The following is a 24355-nucleotide window of genomic DNA, read 5'->3' as shown; positions in this document are numbered from 1 at the left end:
TCATGTTCAAATGCAAATTTTATTTTACGTAAATACCAAAAAAGTTGTGTACAATGCCATTGTTTACATTGCAAGCTCTAAGAAATGTATTTTTTTTCCTAGAAACTCTGTACTAATATACGAAATCAGTACTCGTGTTAGCAAAATATAGTAGAGCAAAACATCCTTTCCCATTTAACTTCTAAAGTCAGGATCTTAAAGTACATTGCAAAAATTGGATCGGACATTTCTGATCTCTGGTTCTTCAGTTGCTGGTTTGAATCTTTCTTGGTTAAGAAGAGAAGGATGATCACTTGACTGCTGTTCACCATGGAGATTTCTACAGCTTTTGGAACCATACGTTTTGCCTGCAAGGAAATTACTTTCTCTTTGTTAATGGCAATAGATGTATCAGCCTGTCAGTAGTTAGTGTTAGTTTACTGATTATGTAGGAGGAAGCTATAGGTAAAAGGATAATCCTTAAAAAATGGGACTGGATGAGGTGGGACGGGAAGGGAAGTCCTTCCTGATCCTGAGTGACAATTTATATAGCCAATAAGATCTTTTCCCCTCAGTCCTGGTTCTATAAAGGCTTCATCCCATCACAACAAATAATAGAAATTGCTGCTATGAAGCAGGGTCATATTACTGCTGTCTACCTAAAGGTTTGACAGTGTAACAGTACTGGCAACATTTACCAGGAGGACCTTGGTTAGATAATTAATTTTAGCTTTTTTTAGCCTTAGGCCACACCTGCAGTATTACAAAGAAAATGAATGTGTTCAGCCTCAAGCAGGATGAGTAGCCTAACCAGTCATGATGTGAGTAATCTTTGTGATATCATACATCTATACTTAAGCAATGATTACTGCTAGGAGTAATATGATCTCTGTCTTCATTATCCTTTAATAGATTGTAACTCACAAATTACCTGTTACATCCATAATTCTAGCTTGGTTTCTTCCTTTGCAAGCACCTTGTACATCAGTAGGACCATCAACGTACTTCATTGCAATGGCTAGAGGCTGATCCTCACCTGAATTGGGCTGCATAGCTTAGGAAAGAGTGGGATGGTATATTTAAGTAAATTGGATTTTATAAAAAGCAAGAAAAAACATCCTTTGTGTGTTGACTCTACCTTGCTGACATGCATTTTCTATCACTTCAGTCCTGGATTCCTGAAAGGATGGGATAGATTCAGGGCCAGAATCTGAATCTCTTATTGGCCTTCCCAAGATTTCATTCTCGGTTGCTGTCCTGTTTTTAATCAAGAAGTACGTATGCATTTTGCCCTTGCCCTTCACTTCTATTTCTCCTCTTTCCATTATTTCAAAATTCTTGTCCTTTAAGCATCTGAAACAGTGCAAGAAGTATGTTAAAATGGAGCATTTCTAGGGACTCTTAAAGCCCTTTTAACAGAGCAAAAACTATCCTTATCTTCTCAGCAGAATCAAATTTTCCTTGGCTTTGTAGGGTTCTGATTGTCTCTGAAGCCTAAGTAAAATATACAGTAGTGACTGAGCTGGCTTCTCCAGCTATCCAATATTAAATGAGGCAAAAGAATGGACATGTGACAGTTTGAAAATTGCCAATGCCAAATGTGATTTGGACTAAATTGTTCTGTGTTAATCGAGTTTGAATATTTCCAATGGCAACTTCATTTGTTACACTCCAAATATAACCATGCAAGTTTGATTGAATACTGTTGAGTCTTTTATTTGAAAAAAGAAAAAGAGCAAAATCAGGGTAAAATCTTCATTGAAGTGATTCTTTAAACAAAAGCTGTAAACTATGCATGCTATCTATGATCAATGAAAATAACACTGAATAATGTAACTCAGTCAGTCAGTGCCAATCAGACCTTTTATGCTACAATCTATTGAGCTCAATAACAGGAATAAGTGGGTGAAATGTTATGTTCTATGTCAGGAATCAGCAACCTTTTAGCAATGGGGTGTGAATTAACACAGCTTAATCTGACAGCTGGCCGCCACTTGCAACACAGCTGCTGCCACTTCTCCCACTAGCGGCCACTGATCTTTCCACTGCCAGTTGTCATCACCATTCTGGCTTGGCAGGCAGTGGGCTGTAGGTTGCTGACCTCTGTTCTACGTTATGTAAAATTTCAGACTAGATTATCTAAATGTCCTTTCTCACCTTAGCATCTTGGCATCAATGTAGTCACATATGTTAAGGAAAAAGAGTAAAACATTTTTTAAAAATTGTAAACTCTAAAATCTGAATAATTTTTCTACATGCAGGATTTTATATTTTATCCCATCCTAATTGCATCATAATTTAGACAAAACTCTTTAAAACACCTATTACTGCATTAAATTTAAGTAAGCAAGTTACATAAGACAGTGGCATCTTCCTCTGAAAGGGGCAAGCCTCTGAGGCAACATTTTACAACAAAGCTTTAAATAAAAAAGGGTCTGACTAGGTACTCACCGATAAGCACTGGTGCTAAGGTGAATTTTACTTGGAACCCCATGACTCTCCATCCGGGAAGCTATGTTCACTGTATCTCCAAACAAACAATAACGAGGCATCTTTTCTCCAACTACCCCAGCCAGCACAGGGCCTGTATGGATCCCAACTCTAATCTTTACAAAGACAGAGAAGTCCCTCTATTATTTAAGGCATTTTTAAAATATAATGCTTCCATCTATCTATCAATCTTAGTATATAGTACAGTGCACTTCTGAAACACCAGACATCTAAAGTTTGAAAGAGCCAAACAAAATATTTTCTAAACACATGACTACATGGGATTTGCCCAAGTTCACAAAAGAATTGAACCTTGGGCCCAGCTCAGGACATTAACCCCCAAGGCCCTTTCCTCTGAAGAAGAAGAGATGAAAATCTATGGCAATGACTTACTTGGATAGGGTTGCCAGAAACTGGATTCTTAACTTCTTTGGCTGCTATTATCATTCCCAGGGAAAAGTTGGCAACTCGTTCTGCATGAGTAGATACAGGCACAGGGACACCTCCTACCACCATGTAGGCATCTCCTATAGTCTCCACCTTTAGGGAAAGACATGTGACTGTTCCAAATGTATTCACTTCTGATGAAATTTCTTTCAATTTCAGGGACTCACCTTGCCTGGAGCCATCCCATTTTCCCTTTCAAAAGGTGATGTCAGTCACTTAGTACAGAAATTGTTTTTTTTGCCATTTAAAGTGCTTTATTGCCATGACTTAACAGAAGTGCACAGCTTTACAGCACTTTAAAATGGATACAGTACTTTTAATACCTCATTTAACAAGGGCTAATTTAATTTGAAGCATGGTATTTTATGGGACTTTAGCAACCTACAGTGCTTTAAAGAACTTCTGTATGATGGTCAAATATCTGACCAGTGGAGAAGCCCCAGGAGGCTGCTGAGCACCCCCTGCTTCCTAGCCTGAAAAGTGCAGGGAGGCTCAGAGGCCTCCCCCACCAAACACTGCACTTGTGTCATGTTTAAGAGCACTGTAACTTTATAGTGCTATAAAAAGTGCTCTAAATTAGTGCTGTAAAATGTGCACTGAGCACTTCTGTACACACCCTTACAACTGTAGTATAAGGATGCCAGCCATTGCTTTCTCAGATTTCTAGGAGGCTGTTTTTTGGTATGTCATCTGACTCTGCACCTAGAAAATTCCTGCTTGTTCTGATCTCTGCCACCTCCACCCACCTTGGTGCTGACTCTGTAAGATCCAAGGAAATGGGTATGCTGCTGTAAAGGTACCCCAGTCTCTTTCCTACTCCATTCAGCATGGAAAATATTTGCACAGAGGTCTATCCCATGCATGGATTACTAGGGCAGTAGTTAGTCTAACATAGGGGTTGGCACTAGGGCTGTGCGAAACGGCACCATTCCATTTCGCCTTCAGTTTCCACGGTTCAATGGAACAGCATTCCATTTTTAATTTCATTTTCAGTTGAAACAGTTGTTCCATTTCATTCTGTTGAAACAGAAAGGCTGTTTCAACATTTCTCTGGGGATGGGGAGTCAGCCCAGGTGGGCTGACTCCCCATCCCCCATGCTAGATAGTTTCATAATTTCTAGTTTCTAGCACAGGGGATGGGAAAACAGCCCAGCTGGGCTGCCTCCCACCCCCCACATGATCTAGCACTGGGGATGGGAAAGCAGCCCACCTGGGCTGCCTCCTTCCCCTGGAGTTATCTAGTGCAGGGGGATGGGAAAGCAGCCCAGCTGGGCTGCCTCCCGTCCCCCACGCAATCTAGCACTGGGGATGGGGATCTAGTGTGGGGGATGAGAAGTCAGCCCAGCCGGACTGACTTCCCATCCCCAGCCTATGGTTGAAACATTTCAACTTTCGAAATGTTTCGACTATCCTCATTTTCTTTCAAGGCTATTTCGACGGCCTTTGTTTCATTCTGATTTTGCTGTTTTGACCTTGAAATTGGTTGAAACAGTATCAAAATGAAATGGCTGGTGAAATTTCACACAGCCCTAGTTGGCACCTATGGTTTGGATCCAGCCTGCAGGGCCAAGAAACTCTGCCTGCACCATGCCCACCCACCTCAGACCCAAACAAGGCCATCCCAGCCCTCCCCCACTGCCTTCTCTCCCCCTTCCAGCCCAGGAAACATTGCCAGCCCCTGGTCCAATATATTGAGGGCCCGCCCTGTTTTACTGAAAACCGATAAGAGATGGCTTGGCTGTCTGATTCACAAATTAGGCTTTAAAGGTATCTTTTTTAAAAGAGAAACAATACTGTACATTGAGGACTTTTATTCAAAGTGACAGTTTTAAGACAAAGTGAAAAAAACCCTACCAATTTAGTTGTTATGAATTACACACATTAGAGTGTGAGCAAAGGTGGATATTCTAATACATAAAATCCTTCCATACAGTAAATTGTACTACTATGACCTGCTGTAAATATGGGGTAGTTTGGTAGTCTTTAATATGTGCCAGGTCCTAAAGGCTTAACCCTTTCTCTGGCACAAATTCTACTGAAGTGAGCAGTAGTTGTTCCTGAGAAAGTACAGTGGGTTTTGGCCCTATAAACAGGTTATACCGAGAGAGTTCCAGGAAGAGAGACTGCTTATTTAAACAGTAGAACTCTCAAGTGTATTGATTAATTGTTCAAAACCATTCATGTGTGAGAAAATTCTCCAAACCCTTAAGTTTCATTGTTAAATTCATCATCATTGTATGAGTGATTAGTTTAAATTAGATTTATTAGGTTATTTTGCCTAAACACCAGTAGGAAACCAAGCACCAAATCTGTTCCTTGGGCATCCCTTTAATGTAATAACTCAGGGGTTAGCAACCTTTTTGGATCAGTGTACCCCCAGTGGCCAGGCATGGAGCAGCAGCAGTGGGGGTGGGGAGGAAGAGTGGTGGCAGCCACTGCATGAAAGCTCTCAGCCCCCCACGTCCAGAATGGTGCATGGGAGCGTGGGATGGTGCATGGTGGCAGTCTGTCCCTGCTCTCCCGCGCATACCCCCCAGGGCCTTCTTATGTACCCCCGGGCATATGCATACCCCTGGTTCACAATCCCTGCAATAACTTAAAACAATGTAATATATTAGGTAGGACAACTGTTTCTATGCACATCTCCTATTAAGGTGACCTACATAATGTTAAAGCTGGTAATTTTCTATAGAAAAAAATATATACAAGTCACTAATGCAAATAGATCTTTTAATTATTTTCATACTGTGACAAGATATTTTATTTAATAGAATTTATTTGTAGCTTCAACCATTTATTAGCTTGGCCTAGGTTTCTTGGATCAATATTAATGTTTCATTTCCTTGAAACTGTCATCTAGACTTCAAGCACTCTAATACCCACCATTTACTAAAATTTGCCTGCCGGCATTGAGGGAAGAATATCATGGTGATAGATAAGCTTAGCTAGGTACATTATTTATAGTGTTAGGCTCATTTAAAATCTATGTGGCAAATACTGAAGTCTCCAATTACTTACAGTACTAGGCCCTGGCTAAGGCAGGGGTTTTTTTGTATTTCAAAGTAGAAATTCTAATGTTTTTAACCATGCATTTTGCCATGCGTGAGGCTCAGGAATTGACCCTTTGCCATTTCTATCTGCACAAAGATCTATGGTTGTATGAGACAGAAAAAACTAGGGCTAGATCTTTACGTGATCTAATCCATGTAGCTCTACAGAAGTCAAGACATCTCTATGATTGAAGCCACTAAGGATATGGCCACCACAGTATACTAGAGAAAAAGCCTCTAGTGTGTTTTAATGAAAGTTCATCTCCCACCACCGATAACTGGGCATTGTTGAAAGTGCTGCTGACAACAGAACCTAATCATTAGAGACATGATGATGTAAGATGTACGCGTTTTAAGGGAAAATATAAAAGCTTTTCAAACTGTGTAATAATTTGGATGAGTTTCACATGGATGTCTTACCACTGTGGTTGGGCCACTGGCAGTACAAAAAGAGGCGTTTTGGACAACACCTCTCCTGATATCAGTGATAGCAAAATGAGGAACAAGTAACTACTTTATTACAAGATCAATGGAAAAGAAGATTAAAATCTTCCACTTCACATTACTATAAGGAAAACTTAAAAGCACTAGATAAGCATAGTTACACTCACATTTGTATCATTTGAATGCATTAACTATAATTCAGCATGTTGGTTAATTTTCATTACAAAATACTGAAGATAACATACGTAATGGGGTGAATTAAATATAAGGAAACAAATTAAAGCTAAAGGTATGAAACAAATAGCTTTAGTTTCTCTTCATGGCCACCATAATAATCCAATCTTTAATGTTTGACTTTAAAAAAAAAACCTTTGGAAGGGAAAACAAAGGCAATCAAATAAAATCAGTTTCATAGAAATTTCTGCAGCCAGTATCAATAAATAAATACCTTGTAGACATCATGCACTGTTGTTAGCCTGTCAAATCGCAGGTACATTGAATTTAACATGAGGACTATCTGGATAGGTTCACACTGGGCACAAATGTTGGTAAAGGTCACAACATCACTGAACAATATGGTGCATTCTTTAAACTCTCCTGTGGGCAGAAAAGCCAGTGTTGAATCATTCTAATAGGCGATAGCAATCTGTAATTCTTTCTGCTATGCAAACAAAAGACTTTTTTTGCTCAGTTTGTCTTTTTTGCTACATTTTTAGAAAATAACACCATTTTTAGGGTTCTTTTGATTCACATGCATAAGGAAGGATCTGATATAATATTGTATCAAATATAGGAACATCAACCCATTTTGAACAATATACACACCTCTCTACAACAAAAAGGAGGCAAGCAAAAACAAAAGAGTACCTGATTCCTCAAGGTACTTCAGTATGTGCTTAACAGCAAGAATATGCACAAAGCCCATTTCCTTGGGTGCTGTCCTGTACAAAAAATATTTTCCTGACTGAAGACTGATGCTGAGCTAATCTGTATTTTAGAGGCACTGAGGAAGTTTTCCTGGAGAAGATCAGTTTCTTCAATCTCCTCCTCTTGGTTTTTTACTCCCTCTTCCCTGTTTCACTCCTGCCCCTCCTTCCATCACCTACCTAGGTTGTAAGGTCACCGGTGCTTTGTTTACTGTGAGTGGGTAGACAAAGACAGCATGCAGATAGCCCTGGGGCCATATAGTCTGTACTGCCTGTGACCAAATCTTTTTCACGCCCTGGCCAAGAGCATGGCACATAGCCCCCAAATGTAACATAAATGATAGGCTTGCATTTTGCTATAACTGTATCATATTCACCTGCCTCAACCCGTTTCCCTTCTTTTAGCTGATTGGCCACATGCTTAGGAAGCATAGCATACAGCAGAGCTTCTGTCTTTTTCTTTTCTTCTTCTAGGTGCTTTGATAATATCCGCAGTTCCTCTTTCTTCCTCTCCAGTTGGTTGGAGAGCTCCATCTCTGCCAGTCTTTGCTGGTTAAGAAGAATCAAATCCCTGGTGACATCATGGGGTGCTATGTCTGCAATATGCATCTGCCTCTCTTCTAGCTCGTGCAAAGTGCGTAGTAAAGGTGAACAGAGATATAACATGCACTGCAGGGACTCCATCCAGATCATTTGTCCTAATTATAAAAAACAAGAAAGACAGTGATAGAGATGGAAAGAAAGCACATCTACTCTTCACTACTGGGAGATTCTTAGCTCTTAGGACAATTGCTGGTCCTTAGGTATATGGCACCAAAGAAAACTGTCACTTTCCCAGAATACCACTTGGACTATACTGGGCAAGAAGGAAGGTTCAGGACATGAGAAGCAGTCACCAGGGCTGTGCAAAATTTCGCCGGCTGTTTTGATTTGACACTGTCTCAGCTCATTTTGAGCTTGAAACAGTGAAATTGAATCAAAACGAAGGGCTTTGAAACAGCCTCAGAACAAAACGAGGCTAGTCAAAATGTTTTGAAAGTTTCGAAATGTTTCAAGTTTCAAAGCGGCCAGCAGGAAGGTGGTGAGATAAAGGAACCAATGGCAAAAATGGCACATATGGTCTTGTCCAAATCAAATCCATCCACAGTTCTGCAACAAAGACCTTTCTCCTAAAACCATTACTTAGATTATGTCACTCTTCAATTGTTTGCTCTCACAAGCAAAGCCTGCCAGAGTCTATTTCCTCCCTGCCTCTCATTGCTTTTGAGATGTTGGCTTCTCAGACTTCCCAAAACATTTGAGAATCCTTTGAGATGATCTCCAGAAAATATAGGCAATATCAGAGTTGACATTAATGATATTCCTAAGGTAAAACATAAGAAAAATAACTAAGACACTTCTGTTTCTTTTCATTTTTAAACCGCAATTTGTTGTCATTACGTAGACCAATCAGAGCACCATTCAATACCACTTCCTCTGAAGGAAAATAAAGCAAATTAAATGTATTTTTTTCATAATCATTTTAATGTGCAAACCATTCCATATTTTTAAGGAAGGGAAAGACGCAGGAATGAGAATCTGAACTTTTTAATGATTACAAACACAAGCAAAAGTATGACTAGTCTATTTTCCTTGTCTGAATTTGAAAGAAATGCAAATAGTAAAGAAACTTCCCACCACATAATTGGTATAAACTAGCTCAGGTTTTAATCATTTCCTCAACTCAAGGTGTGATAGCACAGTTGAGGGCATCTGTTTTCTTTCAAATGAAGAATTTTTACACTGAGTTTCCTTTTAATTGCTACAGGTAGAAATGGAAATGCTTATTGACAGCAGTTATATTTTATTATATGACAGTGAAATGCTTGCCTAAGGTTTTACTTACTTCCCTTAGTACCAAGGTCACTGATAACCTAATGATGCTATCATTGCTCTGGGAATTGGTGCCCCCTGTGTTAGCTGGCTTCCTCTGCAGAACAAAAAACATAATCCTATATAAAAATTGTTAACTGCTTTATTAAAGAAAGTTCTTAGCAGCGAGAGGGGATTTTTTTCTGCTGCACTTGCAGGGGCAGAGATAAGGGGAGGTAAAATATAGGAGTCACTTTTTTCAACTTTAAAAAAAAAGAAAAATCAGGTTATTTCATAGTCAACTGCTATTCTCCATAGCACTTGTATAACTTAGTAGCGCTCTCATGGTACTGAAAGCAGAGTCTAACTTTGTAGGCTTGATCTTATTAGGCTGACCATATGGAAATCTCAGAAATCTGGGACACCAACTGGGAAATCTCGGATATTATCAGTAAGGGCAGGGCTGCTTACAAGTTGGCAGGGGTGGGGTTGCATACAGGGTGCTCTGCGCTGTTCCAACTCCGGCCAGGCTGCATCCCATGCCCCTGCATTTCTGGGACACCCATTATAATTGCCAACAGCCAGCTGGGACCAGCCTCTGAAATTCAGGACTGTCCCGGCTAAAACAGGACATGTGGTCACCCTAGATCTTATGTTATTTGAATACCCCAGAAGCTGGGTATTGAAGTGACCCCTTAAGATAAGGAATCTCTCCCATAGCTAGAAGTGGTATTAGAACCACTCTGCAGAGATATGGGGACATTAAAATCAATAATTTCAACCCTATAATTAGTTTTGGTTTAAGAAGAACCTTCTGTACCTCTGAGCTCTAGCATTGGGCGTTGTTTCCAGGACTCTGGCATCATCTCCCGCCTCGTCCGGAAAACAAACTGACTATTGATAAATTTCTGAACACTAGAGATGGTGAACGTCACTTCTGGGTGCACAATACTGAAGTAGTGATCCAGGTGGATCCCCATAGTCTGAAGGCCAGGAACAATCTTCTGGATGCTCACTCCAGCTTGCTTCACCCTGAGCTTGAAAACAACAGATACCATATTACAATTTATATTCTGTTTGGCTCCAGCAACCAGTAATCTGAACCAACACTTGCAATGAGCTACAGTCAAATGCTGTTTGCAAATGCGCTTAGAGACAGACACACTCAACCAACTTCTTACTGCAAAAATATGGCTTTTTTGCATTAGTTCTTTCTTATTAGCACAAAAAATGTTGATTGGGACTTGAGAACTGGTATTGAAATACAAGGTGTCCCTGTCCCTGATGGCAAGATATTACCCAAAGAACAGAATCTTGTTAAGACTGTCAGTGTTAATATTCATTAGAGGTGTGTAAAATGGACCCTATTCAATTTGGGTTTGGATTCAGCCTAAATTGGGGACAGTGATTCAATTCGTTGATTCGGATTACTGTCCCCAAGTCAATTCGGCCGAATCTGAAGATTTAATGCTGATTTGGAGTGTAACCTGGGTACACCCAAGGGTGTGCCCTATTCTCAATTGGATGGGATGGGTAGGCAGGAGGGGGTGCTGTGAGAGGGATGTCAGAATTTCAAACAGATTCCTCTTTCCTCTATATAGTTAGCCCAAGCCCAAAGTTCTTAGCTATATACAATTTATTGTTATAATATACATAAACATAAAACTAAATATCATATACATATATTTACACAGAAAACACTAACCAATAACCAAGGTCAAACTCTAAATAACACTATTTACAACATCACAATACAACATTTCAATTACAAAATATAAGGCACAAACATGAACAATCTTAATAACGTCTATTCCTTAAAATAGTCCCTGACCCATGGCAAGAGATTGTCCTCCTTCCAATGGAATCCCTTGTGGGGTGTCCATGAAGCACCAGGCGCCCCTCCCCTTAGGGCCTTGACTAGGCAGGGAAGGGCTGCTCACCCAGCCCCTTATCTGGGTTTGCCCACCCCAAACGTCTTTCCCCTGTGGGACCGAAGGGCCCAATGATTCACACTCCCTCAGGTGGCGGTGGTCAGGGCACAGCTCGATGGGGTCTCCTCTGCTGGAGCGACTCTCCAGGCCTCTCCTGCACCACTGGGTTCCTCTCCATCCTATGCCTTGCTCTGGGCACCGAGGGCTCAGCTCCTCTCAGCTGCTGCACCACTGCTGCTGGCTCCTGGGTGCTGGGCTTCACACTGCAGCACTACCATTTCCCCATGCCCTGGCTCGGCACTGAGGGCTCTCTTAGCACAGGCCAGGCCCTTCAGGCTCCAGCCAGCCATCCTCATGCCAGGTGGCTAACCCAAGCAGCCTCCACTGCTCCCTGGCTCCCAAGGCTCGGGCCCATGCATCGCCCTGCACACCATGGAACCTGGCCGCTTGCCAGGAGATGGGGCCTGAGCCACCTCACTACAGCCCCAAGGCCTTTGCCCCGTGGGTTGCCCTGCACACCATGTGGCCCACTGGCCCTGCCAGGGTTGCAGGCTTGAGCTGCTGCTTGTGGCTCCCAAAGCCTGGGCTCCATGCACCAAACCATGCACCATGATGGGCCCAAGCAGTCTCACACTGCTCCCAGGACTGGGTCTCCACACACTTACCCCTGTGTGCCGTCAACAGCCTGAGCAGTCTCGCACCACTCCCAAGGCTCCTCCTCCAGTGGCAGGTTCAGGAGCCTTGGGCCTATTGCCCGCTGGGGGAGAGCTCCCCAGTTTTTCTTGGCTCTGCTCTTCTTGAGTCCCTCACTGCATCTGCCCTTGTGCTGGGTAGGCAGTTGCTTTTATACGCTCCACAGCTTCGCCCCTGAAGTCTTACAGACCTGACAGTTTACAGTCTTCAATCAGGTCCCGGGGGGGTTCTTCTCCCCCTCCCCTCAGGAAAGGAGCATGACTTTATTTCTCCTGTTATGTCCTGATTGGTGGACGGGCTCCACCAATCAAAACAGTAGGATCTCAAGCCTGGGACTCAACCCACGCTCTGAAAGGTGAGCCTGCTACAGGAGAATCAGCACTTTGGCCATAGACACAGCTTTAAATGTTTTTTCTACGTACCTCAAGGTACCAGGCATAGGTCGTGGATAGATGGGTGGATGGAGCGTCCCACAGGAGCATTGAGGGGCTCTCGCATGCTTGGCAGCCAACCTGGAAGTACTTCTGATTCACTTCCAGGTTCACCGGGGAGCACGCAGCCCCCCCTCTGCCTCCCTGGCTCAGCGATTGGTTGCAGGAGGGGACTCTGGGTGCCCCCCAGACCTAGGAGGCACTAGTCGCCAAGCTGGGAAGTACAGGTGGCCCCCAACATGTTTTCTGGCAGACTGGAAGTGGACAGGAAGTGCCTCTGGTTCACTTCCGGGTCTGCTGCCGAGTGCACTGGGGAGCCCCCCGCACTTCTGTGGGACACTCCATGCGCCCCAGCATCACAGCATTCACGAGCCACCTGCTACCTAGAGGTATGTAGAAAAAACCTTTAAAGCTGTGTTTGTGTCCAAATCTCTGAGTCGATTCGGAGGGTTCCAATTCGATTCAGAGAGATTAAAAAGTCCTCTAATTTGATTAGGATTTGGAGATTTGGCTCTGAATTGGGCTGAATCTCCGCCAAATCGAATGAGGGACCAAACCTTTGCACAGCCCTAATATTCACTGAATTCTCAATTTTATATAAATAATGGCTCTCTCTCATCTTCTAGCTTACTTCTGTATAAGCGCAATGTAATTCCTCTGATTTCACTGTTCAAAACAATGCCAGAGAGAAGAGAAATAGGCACATTTTAACAGTGATATGCTGTAGAATATTAATGATTAGTAATGACAAAGCACTGAGTCATTTTCAATTCAGTTGTAAATAGTATGTAAATAATATTGTTTTAAGACTCATGAAGCTCTTTCACACTTCCTCAGTAATTCCATGTCCCCTGGTATATAGCAATATTATGGTGACTGAGGGAAAAAATCATTCTAAAATTAAAAAGGATTGTATCATTTCTTTCAGCTTTCTTTCAGGTGTGTTGTGATCTCTTTCTTCTCTTTTATTTGGCCATGCTGTCACATCACAGTGGTTATTAAAAAGGATTGTAAATACAATGCTGGTCAGTTTAACTTGTATAATGTGATTGGTAGGAGTGTTCAGTTTTGTAGGAGACATAGCTTGGGATGGATGTTTGCAGCATTTATTTTTAAAATTTAAAACTGGATATTTATTAGAAATATAAAAATATTTAGAAATATAAAAATATAACAGACCAGAGCCATAAATTTGTAGTAATTGCTATCTGAGAAAGATCATTCCCTGTATTCAGAATAGGAAATAGCTGTGGTACTAAGTGTGCTGGCACATATTAACTATGGAATGGAAAACAATGACCACTGTTTCCCTTTTTCAGGCATCACCTTCCCATCAGTTTTTAAGGGGACAAGTTCTCTTGAAAACTCATAATATAATAATTCCCTATTTTCTTCTCCTTACTTTCCAAAATGATGGTAGCTGCATAACCAATGAGAACCTGCATCAGCTCCCACTGATGGGTGTAAAACCAGGCCTGTATTCTGTACTAAGAATTTGGTTGAGATGTTGATGATTAGATGCCAGGAAAGACTTATGACACTGAAGTGAATTGCATATCGGTATTACAAAACTTCCTCCTCACTACTCAAGCATCACAATGAAGAATCATTTTTCATAAATGCCTCTTTTATCTTTGCTTCCCTGCTCCTACTAATATTTTCTTGGTTGAAAAAAAAACGAGTTAAGAGAAACTAGCAAATTTGGGAGACCCACTCATAACCGCTTAGGGGAACAATGCTCTTCATATCAGCCTTCTTGTGGCAGAAGCATGTAGGTGGAAGGAAAATGGCTCAGATTCCTTTCAATGGGTGTGAAGAGATGCTGGATTTCTCCTACTGTGGGCTGGGCTCCTTGGATCATTTGCCTTAGTGTGTATCTTGGTTTTCTGCTGGATGCAAAGTCCCAGTTATCAGAAAGGCGTCACAGAAGTCACTGTGCAGATGGGGGATTGCAAGCTGAATGGGTACAAGAATATAGCTGTAGAGGAGTATGGGACATATTTCTGGACAACCCAGGTGACACAGAAAGAGCCATTATTACTTAGAGAATCCAAGTCACAAACATATTTGATAATTAGTAGACTATTACATGCTTTTTAGACCTTATACTGCCACTTTGCCTGCAGAAATTTCAATGGAGTTACCGTATCTGGTTGCTAGTATGTGTGGTGTCTTCCCACCAATCTACATGCAGAACTTCCACTGATGTTAACCATGGGTATGCACTATGTATGGAGCGCAACAGTGCAAGATGGTCCTATATGTACAATGAAAATAGAACAAATAACATAGCAATGTGGCTTGTGTGTGTAAAACTGACTTCCCACATGCTTGCCTTACCTCTTTGTCAAAAACAATATGGAAAGGCAGTCCATTGCAAAATGTTTTGGTGTCTATCCAGAGGGTCTTAGGATAAACAGGATCAAATCCTCTCAGTAGTTTACCTGCAGTAAGATAAATCTGCAGCTTTCAAACATGTTGCAACTCATCAATCTGATCAGTATTTCTCTGCAGTACCTGATCTTGCAGGACTGCATGACAGAATAAAGTAAAACAAAATAAAAAAATCTGTGGGTGCAAATACGTGCATGCAGATATTTATGTGCAGTAAATGCTCTATAGAGAAATATAAAGCTGCTTACCCATCTCAAATTGATTTGGTTGAAAAAGTTTAAAAACCTAAACACAGAAAAATATGAACCTTTAGATGCGTGAAACGATGTCAAAACAATGAAAATAGATGGGTAGCTGTAAGGCCTGATGTTCTTTGAATGTATAAATACTTTAGTGATTGCCCCTGCTATACTCACATTGAAATGTATCTAGCACTGCCATTTAAAATAGTTTGCTAGTTGCTATAGAACTTTTACAGAAAAAAAGATTTAGGACCACAGATCCATTTTCTCAGTGACATCTGGGTGCCATAGATCCCATTGGTCCTTTTGAAGGATCTGAGCCAAAATCTCATACGTGCAGATATTTGGTCTATGGAATGAAGGTTCTCTCAGAAAGAGCTGAACTTAGGTTGAAGTAAATCAGAACTCATCATTTTTGTAAATCAGGCCCATGGTAACTTTGAGCTTTTGATCCTATTACATGAGGGAATTAGGCAATTTTGTTGATTTTGAAGTACAGTTCTGCTCTAAAACTAATTAAACCTGCTCTTTATCTGCTTTCCATATTCATGGTTTTGTGTGTTCTGAGTCAGATTTGTTGATCTTAGTTCTGAAAGGGTGTAGAGGAATGAAAACTTATTTCTGGATCTAAGACACTTGTTAGAGACAGAGCTGGATTCCAATTCTTCTTGTGGAATCCTCACAGAAGCCTCTCAGCTGCTACCTTCCTACAAACCTGTTAATAGCAATGGGTACACAGGTGTCCCCAAGGGCACAATTAGATGTCACTGGTTAGCACAGATCTCCTGAAAGCTACGGTTTGGTCTTCAGAACCTATTAAAGTTGAAAAGAAAGATACCAGCTTGAATATCAGGTGCTATATTGAAAAGTATGGTTTTTATTTTTAATCTGAGGCCATTTCATCTAGAAATAAGTGAGAAACATTAAGTAAAAAAAAAACCTTTGTGATGCCATCTTTGCTGGAGCACTTTTGAGAGTGGAACTCTACTTTAAAGATGGGAGAGACATGATACAGCCAACTGGTAAGCATGCTAATTTATTTATGACTATTGGAAAACAGTTATCCCAGTGAAGGAACTCGGAACAAGGACATTTTGAAAAGATGAGTGGGCATTAGGTAAAGGAGGTGAGATGTGGGTGATTCACTGAATATCACATTTAAGTTATTAATAAATTATGTCCAAATCCTTGTGAATGATCTCCCTCTTACCTTTTCCTAATGTAACAATTCCTCTTATTGTCGTCCAGTGACTTTTCTTGACAGGACGAACAGGAACAAGGCTTGTTCTATCTCTAATCTTATTCACAGCTTTTTCAAGGTCCTGCGAAATAAGTCCAACTGAAACATTCAGCTTCGCTTTCCCTTCTCTCTTTTTTTAAATCTTTCTAGCAAGTAAAGCAAAATGGATCAGGTCTTTATCACATGTAAAATCAGCACAAACCCATTTACTTCAAAAGAAGATATATCATTTTACAGCAGCTAAAGATCTGACCCAAAGAAATAAACCTTATATGAAAAAGAAAGAAATATCAATGGTATATTTTCAAAGTTCCCAGACCCAACTTTTGAAATGGAATTGCTACCATTGCATGTCATGAGTCTTTACATGCAGTTGGTTTTGGTGTACAGGTTTTTGCACACCTGGAGAAGAACATAAATATGCAAGTTAGCTATTTAGGCATCTAACTGGTATCCGCATGCAAATTCCATTTGGGCAATTCAACTTGGGCACCCAAAAGTACTCATCCAAAAATGGGGTTGTATCCATGAAGTCATGCAAACTTAGAGGCAACATTTGAGGTGTTGGGAAACTTAAAGAAGACATGCAACAATCATCTGAAATTGGGTAAAAAGTCTCAGCAATTGTATTAATAAGTAATTACTATTTGCAGGAATAGGAATATAAAAATACCTTATTCAGTAGTTTTTCACTTTGCCTTCCAGAATCAGCAAGATATTGTGGTAAGGAAGAAAATTTCTCTCTCTTGTTATATGAAAATACAGGTTTTTGAGTGACAAGGAAAACAATGTGTTCTTTTTTCCCAGTCCTTTCTTCCTCTTCTGTCTGATTGACTATTTCCATTGAAATTTCAGTGTTGAAAAAATCCAGGGCTGCTGCACCAATGATTCCTAGAAGGAAACAAAAGACAGAATGCTGTCAAAAATCTTCCATTTTAACAAATATTTTTGCAATGCCATGTATTAGATCAGCCAAATTATAGGTGACTTAGGCTGTACTGATTGGGGTTTAGATATCTGGTGTGCAAGATCGCATAGTCATGAATCAGTAGTTGGACTACTTATTCCAAGGTAAGTATTTGGGACTAGATCTTGAGCTGATATAAGTCTGCATACTTCTGTTGGTTTTATATAGAACAAAGGTAATTTATATCAGCTGTGGATCTGGCCCCAAGATAATATAGGAACACAGATAACTATGCACAACACAAATTAAGTTAATGAAGAAAATCCCCAGAGCCTGAAACATTCTCTAAGAGCTAGAGTGAGCCATTTAGATTCAGCCCTAAGCCAAGGGTAACTTGCAGCTGCAACCACCCAGGAGGTGCCCCAGGAAGGGGCATGCTACTGAAATAGGAGTTCCTGTTTTATGTGGACAGTGATGGGGCAGTAGGGAACTTTGCTGTTTCAGCTGATTTGATTACCACACCGTAATTGGCTGTCTGAGGCATGGAGGGTTGGCATATTTCTAGTTCTCCTTACTGTCTCTAAATAATCAGCTAATACATACTCCTCTCCAACCTACTTCTGCTTCCTTGTGCCGATTCAAAATCCAGGTAAATCTTGTGTGGGGGAGGGGTGGTATTGGGGCTTTACCTATTCCAACTTATCATGTGGTGTTTAAGCATAGAGTTGTAGCATTGTTGTAGCTGTGATGGTTCAGGAAATATGTGAGAAGAAAGGTTTTTTTGGTGATATCTTTCATTGTACCAAACAGGAGGTGAGACAAGATTTTGGAGGTAAAATGCATTTCTTCAAGTCTGGAAAAGATGTCAGTGGAGCGTGCTATGTTGTCTTAGTCTCAGCCTAGCTCATAGATTCATAGATGCTAGGGTCAGAAGGGACCTCAATAGATCATCGAGTTCAACCCCCTGCATAGGCAGGAAAGAGTGCTGGGTTCAGATGACCCCAGCTAGATGCTTATCTAACCTCCTCTTGAAGACCCCCAGGGTAGGGGAGAGCACCACCTCCCTTGGGAGCCCATTCCAGACCTTGGCCACTCTAACTGTGAAGAAGTTCTTCCTAATGTCTAGTCTAAATCTGCTCTCTGCTAGCTTGTGGCCATTATTTCTTGTAACCCCCGGGGGTGCCTTGGTGAATAAAACCTCACCAATTCCCTTCTGTGCCCCCATGATGAACTTATAGGCAGCCACAAGGTCGCCTCTCAACCTTCTCTTGCAGAGGCTGAAGAGGTCCAGGTGCCCCAGTCTCTCCTCATAGGGCTTGGTCTGCAAGCCCCTAACCATACGAGTGGCCCTTCTCTGGACCCTCTCCAGGTTATCCACATCCCTCTTGAAGTGTGGCGCCCAAAACTGCATGCAGTATTCCAACTGCAGTCTGACCTGCGCCCGATAGAGGGGAAGTATCACCTCCTTGGGTCTGTTCGTCATGCATCTGCTGAAGTACGATAAAGTGCCATTAGCTTTTCTGATGGCTTCATCACACTGCAGACTCATGTTCATCTTGGAGTCCACTAGGACTCCAGGATCCCTTTCTGCTTCCATTCCACCAAGCAGGTCATTCCCTAGGCAGTAGGTATGCTGGACATTTTTCCTCCCTAGGTGCAGCACTTTGCATTTCTCCTTGTTGAATTGCATTCTGTTGTTTTCCGCTGACATGTCCAACCTGTCCAGGTCTGCTTGTAGTTGTTCCCTGCCCTCTGGTGTGTCCACTTCTCATTGTCATGCATCAAGAAAATAATTATTCTGTAGAAGAGTTGACTGGAACTATTTTAACTGATGTATATTTTGAAAAGATTATAGAGTATTGCTATGAATGTCTGTGTTTTTCTAAATATCTTTCTTGCAGTTTGACCTTAATTAGGCAGTCAAAGAGAATACTCTCTCTCAAAGTATTTCATCAAGATGCATTATCATTGCTCCCAGTTCTTATATATTAATATGTGGCTGTTCAGTGGAATATTGCACCATGACAGTGATATGAAAAATTACTCTGCATTTCTAAAAATCATTGAAGTCTCAAATAGCTGTGAGTTCCACTGTGTAACAAGGAAATAAAGGGGGAGATTTGATTGCATTTTAAAGTAAAAGTTTCTGTGCAGGGACATCTATTTAATCATATCGATCCTAGTCCTAATTCTATGTAAACACTACATCAATATAATTGTGAAAAATAGTGATTCTTTCAAAATTCACGGGACTGGGTTTCAGAATGAAGATTTTTATTTCTGCAAATATAAATATCATGCCCAGTCCTGAACAGAGTTCAATAATGATTTTTCCTCGGTAAATTTTGAAGGTAGTAGTTTTACTGGTAGTGGGAGATGGCACAATCCCTGGTCACCGAAGTTAAAGGAGGTCAGAAATAGAAGTCAGGCGGCACTCAGAGAGCAGGTGGGGACTGGGGTGGTATTGCTGTGCTCCACTGTAGTTATTTGGGGGACACAAGTTATTAAGAACTAAAAATAACACCTTGTCTCTACAGCATACAGTAGGGACTTCCACGTTTTCCATTGTAAAACTCTGATCTTTTTCAGAACTGCTAAGCCCCCACAAATCCTACTGAAGTCAGTAGGAGCTGCACCCACACAGCTTCTCTGAAAAATCAAGCTATAAAGGTCAAATATCTAAAAGGCAGTTGAAAATCTGTCAAGCTTTCAATTCCACAGACAATCCTCAGTCATAGAACTTTTGAAACCTGAGCAAGAAATAGATGCAAACATATTATGAATCAGTTATGAATCAGTCCATGTATGCATTTCTACCTAAGCTATAGTATGCATCTTTACCTGGAACAATATGGCATAGACCTCTTCTATCTGAGTAGTAATGTAAATGCATTGACCCATCTTCATTATTTTCTACTCTAAAAGAAGGTGCATTCATTTCCTGGAGCAGGGAAAAGAAGAGGAAAATGTTAAATACCTTTTCTAGCACAATAATAAGCTGCATAAAAGCATATTGGCAAAATAAAAAGCAGCACTCGATGGTAGTGATTTTCTAGTTTCACTTGAGTTTTATCAGAAAAAAATCCTTATTTCTCTAGAAAAATCTACTATACTTTGACCCAAAGTACTAAGTAGCTTTATATCTAATATTAAAGGTAACTTTGAAGATCTGATTTTTTCCCTAAGGCATCAGAATAAGTCATTTCAATGCACAAAAGGACTGGTTTATAAACATATTTAATTCAGGTGATAAGATATTCTCTTGTGTGTTTATGCTTCAGTTTTCATCTATAACTGCTCACTAGTTATTACTTAAACTTGCCTGATAAGAAAGAGATAAGTAGCTGTGCAATGAATCCAGGTTTTCTATGAACTCGTAGAGATTTCCACCCAGGGTTCTTAACATATGGTCATAGCCTGATCGTTTGCAAAACTCAAAGAAATACTCTCCAAACTGCTTCAGAACCATATCAGAGGGAACACCTGGAAAAACAAATATATGTTAATGCAAAAAACTAGATTGGGGAGTTATAGCAATGCTCTGAAATGGAATCATAATGATAAATGCAAAGGTTTTTTGATACAAGCAGGGAATTTTAAGATTGAGGGAGTGGGCTATGACCTGGACTGTTGCCCAGAGATGTAGGCCAGGGCTGGAAATATTTAATGTGATGTGAAACATACCTAACATTTTGCAGGCTTTATCAATTAGCAGCATTGTGATCTCATCTTGGTAAACTTCAAAAGTCAAAAATGAATCCTGAACTCCTGCTTGGATCCTGCAACAAAAGTGATATTCTGTCTCAAGATTGCCCTAAACAGAACAGAATTAAGGAGCCCAGCTTGTTTGCCTTACTCAGACTCCATTCCCATTGCTACATTTCTTAATCAGTCAGCACTATGATATCTGAGCATGGCCTTTCTTTATTAATTTAAATTAGATTAGGCAGTGCCTGCTAAGGACAGAATAACTAAACAGGCCTCAGTCCTGCAGTTTTTACTCATGTGAGTAATCCCTTTGAAGGCAGTAAAGCGTTAAAGTATATTTAAGTACCTGTGTGAATGAGTCCATGTGTATTTATTATTTTATTTCATGGTAGGACTTCTGTACTCCAGTCAAGAACTAAGGTCCCATTTCGTTAGATTCTGTGCTGACAGGAGATACCTATTTCTTCACTTCCATTGGCTTGTTGTAGATTATGGTTCATACTGTTAAGCTCTTGGGTCACCATAGGCTTGACTAGACTCTTTCTATTAGTTCAGTGGGTTTTACATCATGGCCTATATACCGTGGTAACTAATTTTCTTTATTGCTATATCTTTATTTTCATGCAAAATTGGATAAAACCTTTAAAACAAAAATGTGAAGGGGAGAGAATATGATGTCTTCAATTACATTTAATTGTTTTTGCCTGAGGTTCTCAAGTGAAATTGACTTCAAAATAAGGGCAGCATCTATTCAGCATAATTACTTTTCAGTAATAGTACAATAAGCAAGTGTGACTATTGCACAAATACTCATTGGACAAAATTTCACCCCTAATTATTTGGCATAATATATAAAGTAAATAGGACAGATTAAAGTGATATGATGAAAGTACTACAGTGTAAAAATCTTGTCTTTGCCTTATCAGTTATTTTTAATAATTGCTTAGGTTTTACATCACAGTGAGAGACTGTTATCCTATGCATGCTACTAAACTCCTTTACACTTAATTTATTCAATTTTGTAGGAATGACTTACCTTAATTTTTCCCAGGTTTCTTCACCATATTTCTCAACCACTAGAGACTTCAGGCATGTATTTATAAATCCATACTGCAAAAGCAAATACGGGAATATGGAAAAAGGTACAGATTTTAAAAAATTCAGTCCAACTGACAAATCACACAATATTTCACAAATCTCACAATGTAAATCTGCAGGACAAAGTAAAATTGGCTCTGTTATGTCTTACTGTGTGTTTTATTTACATATACACACAAATACAGGTAGATAGATAAATATATAAAGAGATGATAATGATTTGAAAAGTTAAGCATTAAAATATATTCTAATCAATAGCTTTGTAATAACAACAACAACACAGAGTTAGGGACTAAACAGCTCACCCAAGGCCTGACCCTGAGCTGCCTGAGCCCATATTGAGACCCCCTGTGACAGCAGTAGATTTTGAATTATGCCTATACTCCAGTGGTTTTCAACCTGTGGTCCATGGACCCCTGGGGGTCCGCAGACTATGTCTAAGGGGTTGTGAAAAATGACTTTGATCGATCACAAATATGAGAATACCTACCCTCACAATTCAAAGGAGTCCGCACCTCCATTGAAAATGTTTTTGGGGCCCTCGTGAAAAAGGTTGAAAACCACTGTTGTAGGCAATGGCAGTGATGAGGATGGACTCCAAATTCCCTGACTGCCAAGCTTGGCTCCAAATGCTAACCTTCACTGTGTCCACTTCCAGTTCAAACTGGACATTTCCATGTCACTGTTGTGCCAGCTAAAGGAAAAGTCTCTTCCTCATAAAGCAAATCTCCGTGTGCATTTTGTCTTTAAGTGAGGGCTTCGTCCTATCAGCAGGCCCATCATTACGCAGGAGGCAAAATTTGTATTGAATGTTGTTGGCTTCAGGACTGTGCCGGCCCTAAGGTGTCGCCTGGGAGAGCAGCCCTGCGTTTTCCAGGCAGCAGAAACTTCATTTCCAGACGGGATTATATTCCGCGGGACTCTGCGCCAGCTCTGCACAGCCGCGTGTGAAGAGCGGCGAGCTGCGGACTGGTGTCCAGCGGCGCCGGGCGGCGCACGAGGGTGCCGCTGCTACACGACCCGGGGCTCCCTGGGAGCGGGCGCAGCTCGGTGCTGGGTCTGGGGGCCGCACCAAATGGATGCGGACCTTTGCGTGCCTGCCTGGTGCCCGACGAAGGGACACCGCTGGGCGGTGAAGCCCTGGCCCCGCTGCCGGCAGAGCCGTGAGGTCCCGCTGCGCCCTGCCCATGGCGGTCGGGAGGCAAGGCTGGCTTTCCCGCCGGGGCTGACAGCTCCCGCCTCCCCTTTCCCCACGGGAGCGGGGCGGCCCCGCTGCCCTCCCGCCTCTCGAGGGCCGGCGAGGGGGCATTCATTGCCCCGTGCTGGCAGCGTGCGCCGCCCGCTCCCCTCCCCTCCCCTCCCGCCCCGTGCGGGCTGGGCGGCGGGGCCGTGCGGGGAGCGCGGGCGGGACAGCCCGGGGCTCGGCCCCCCGCCGCGCGGCGGAGACACTCACCATCCTGGCGCGGGGCCCGAGCCGGGCGCTGCCTCACGGAGCGCGGAGCCCCCGGCGGGGCGGGGAGCGCTGCCCCGGCCCCAGACCCGGCCCCGGCCTCGCGCGGCATCCGCGGCGCTGCCCCATCTCCCCGCCTGCTCTCGCACGCGCGCGTCAGGGCAGGCGGCCGCGGCGCCTCCTCCTCGCGCTCCCGCCTCCCTCCCCGCTCTGCGCCGGGCCGCCGAGGGCTGGCGCCGCCGCCAGGGCGAGAGCTCCTCCGCGGCTGCCTGGGCGCGGCGGCACCCGCGGGCGCTGTCCCGGGCCGGGGGTGCTGAGCTGCGGGCGCTCGGCCCGGCCCCCCTCCCGGCTCCCCGCAGCCCCGCGCAGCACGGACGGGCCCGCCTGAGTTCCCTGGTCCCCAACCGGAGCAACGCCAGGGCTGAGATCCAGCCCGCCAGGGCCGGACACAAGCATGAGGGAAGGAGGGAGGGGGTCGGCCCTGGACAGAAAGGGGGCCCAGCCCGAAAATGGTCGTTTAAAAAATTATTATTAGCATTATCTCTGGTGAAAGCGGGGCCTGATACTCAAAGTTTGCCCCCGGGCCTCTGTACTGTGGCCATATATTGGGGTGCACGTGCACCTCCTGACAGGCCACGCTCCCCACTTCGGCGACGAGCGGGGGGGGGCAGGCAGGAGCCCCGGCCAGGCAGTGGGAGCGCCGGGTGTAGTGCTGTGGCTACTTCGCCATGGGCAAGACTGGCCACGGGGGACCTGCAGGAAGGGCTGGCTCTAAGCTTTGAGGCACCTTGAGCTGGAGCAGCCCCCGCTTCCTGCCTACAGCCTCCAACGTGTGATTGCTCATCTGCAATGGGCGCCATGGGGCCACGGGGCATCAGAGACCATGGGGAACGCTGGGCCACCCATGGCATCTCTCTGACAGGAGCCCGTTGTCCTCTGGGCCTGGCAGAGAGCTCACCCCGGTCTGACTGGGCCTTTGTTCCCTCAGGCGCTAGTGAAGGAGACTGTCACTCATTGAGGCAGGGCTGGGTTAGCCCTAATGTGTGTGGGTCAGGACTGCAAAGGCAGAAAGCT

The 24355-nt window shown here is 42.7% G+C and overlaps 1 protein-coding gene across 2 annotated transcripts; it reads right to left on the bottom strand.

Moving 5' to 3' along the window:
- LOC106737496 (guanylate cyclase soluble subunit beta-2) lies at positions 1 to 23398 on the bottom strand. Of its 2 annotated transcripts, none has more exons than XM_019491867.2 (16): positions 23285 to 23398; positions 21770 to 21843; positions 20710 to 20804; positions 20348 to 20508; positions 19867 to 19966; positions 16792 to 17009; positions 16089 to 16200; positions 14583 to 14686; positions 10008 to 10224; positions 7714 to 8034; positions 6859 to 7007; positions 2863 to 3009; positions 2431 to 2585; positions 1118 to 1332; positions 911 to 1033; positions 1 to 347 (listed from the first exon to the last, which is right to left on the bottom strand). In XM_019491867.2, exons 1-16 carry the CDS (start codon positions 23285 to 23287, stop codon positions 196 to 198), a joined length of 2346 nt encoding a protein of 781 aa, XP_019347412.1. In that variant the 5' UTR covers positions 23288 to 23398; the 3' UTR covers positions 1 to 195. The 2 variants fall into 2 exon arrangements, with proteins under 2 accessions (XP_019347412.1, XP_019347413.1); XM_019491868.2 differs by lacking the exon at positions 23285 to 23398 and adding an exon at positions 22322 to 23278.
- Between the last annotated feature and the right edge of the window lie 957 nt (positions 23399 to 24355).

This window comes from Alligator mississippiensis, chromosome 7 (assembly GCF_030867095.1).
Source record: "Alligator mississippiensis isolate rAllMis1 chromosome 7, rAllMis1, whole genome shotgun sequence".
NCBI lineage: Eukaryota > Metazoa > Chordata > Crocodylia > Alligatoridae > Alligator > Alligator mississippiensis.
This window is presented reverse-complemented; position numbering and strand designations above follow the sequence as displayed.

Excerpts from the sequence above, each read along its gene's own strand:
- LOC106737496 (XM_019491867.2), bottom strand. Across the intron at positions 16,201-16,791 it reads GTGAAAAACTACTGAATAAG|GACCTTGAAAAAGCTGTGAA; the intron begins GTATTTTTATAT and ends CTTATTTCGCAG. Across the intron at positions 14,687-16,088 it reads AATTGTTACATTAGGAAAAG|GTAAACTACTGAGAGGATTT; the intron begins GTAAGAGGGAGA and ends ATCTTACTGCAG.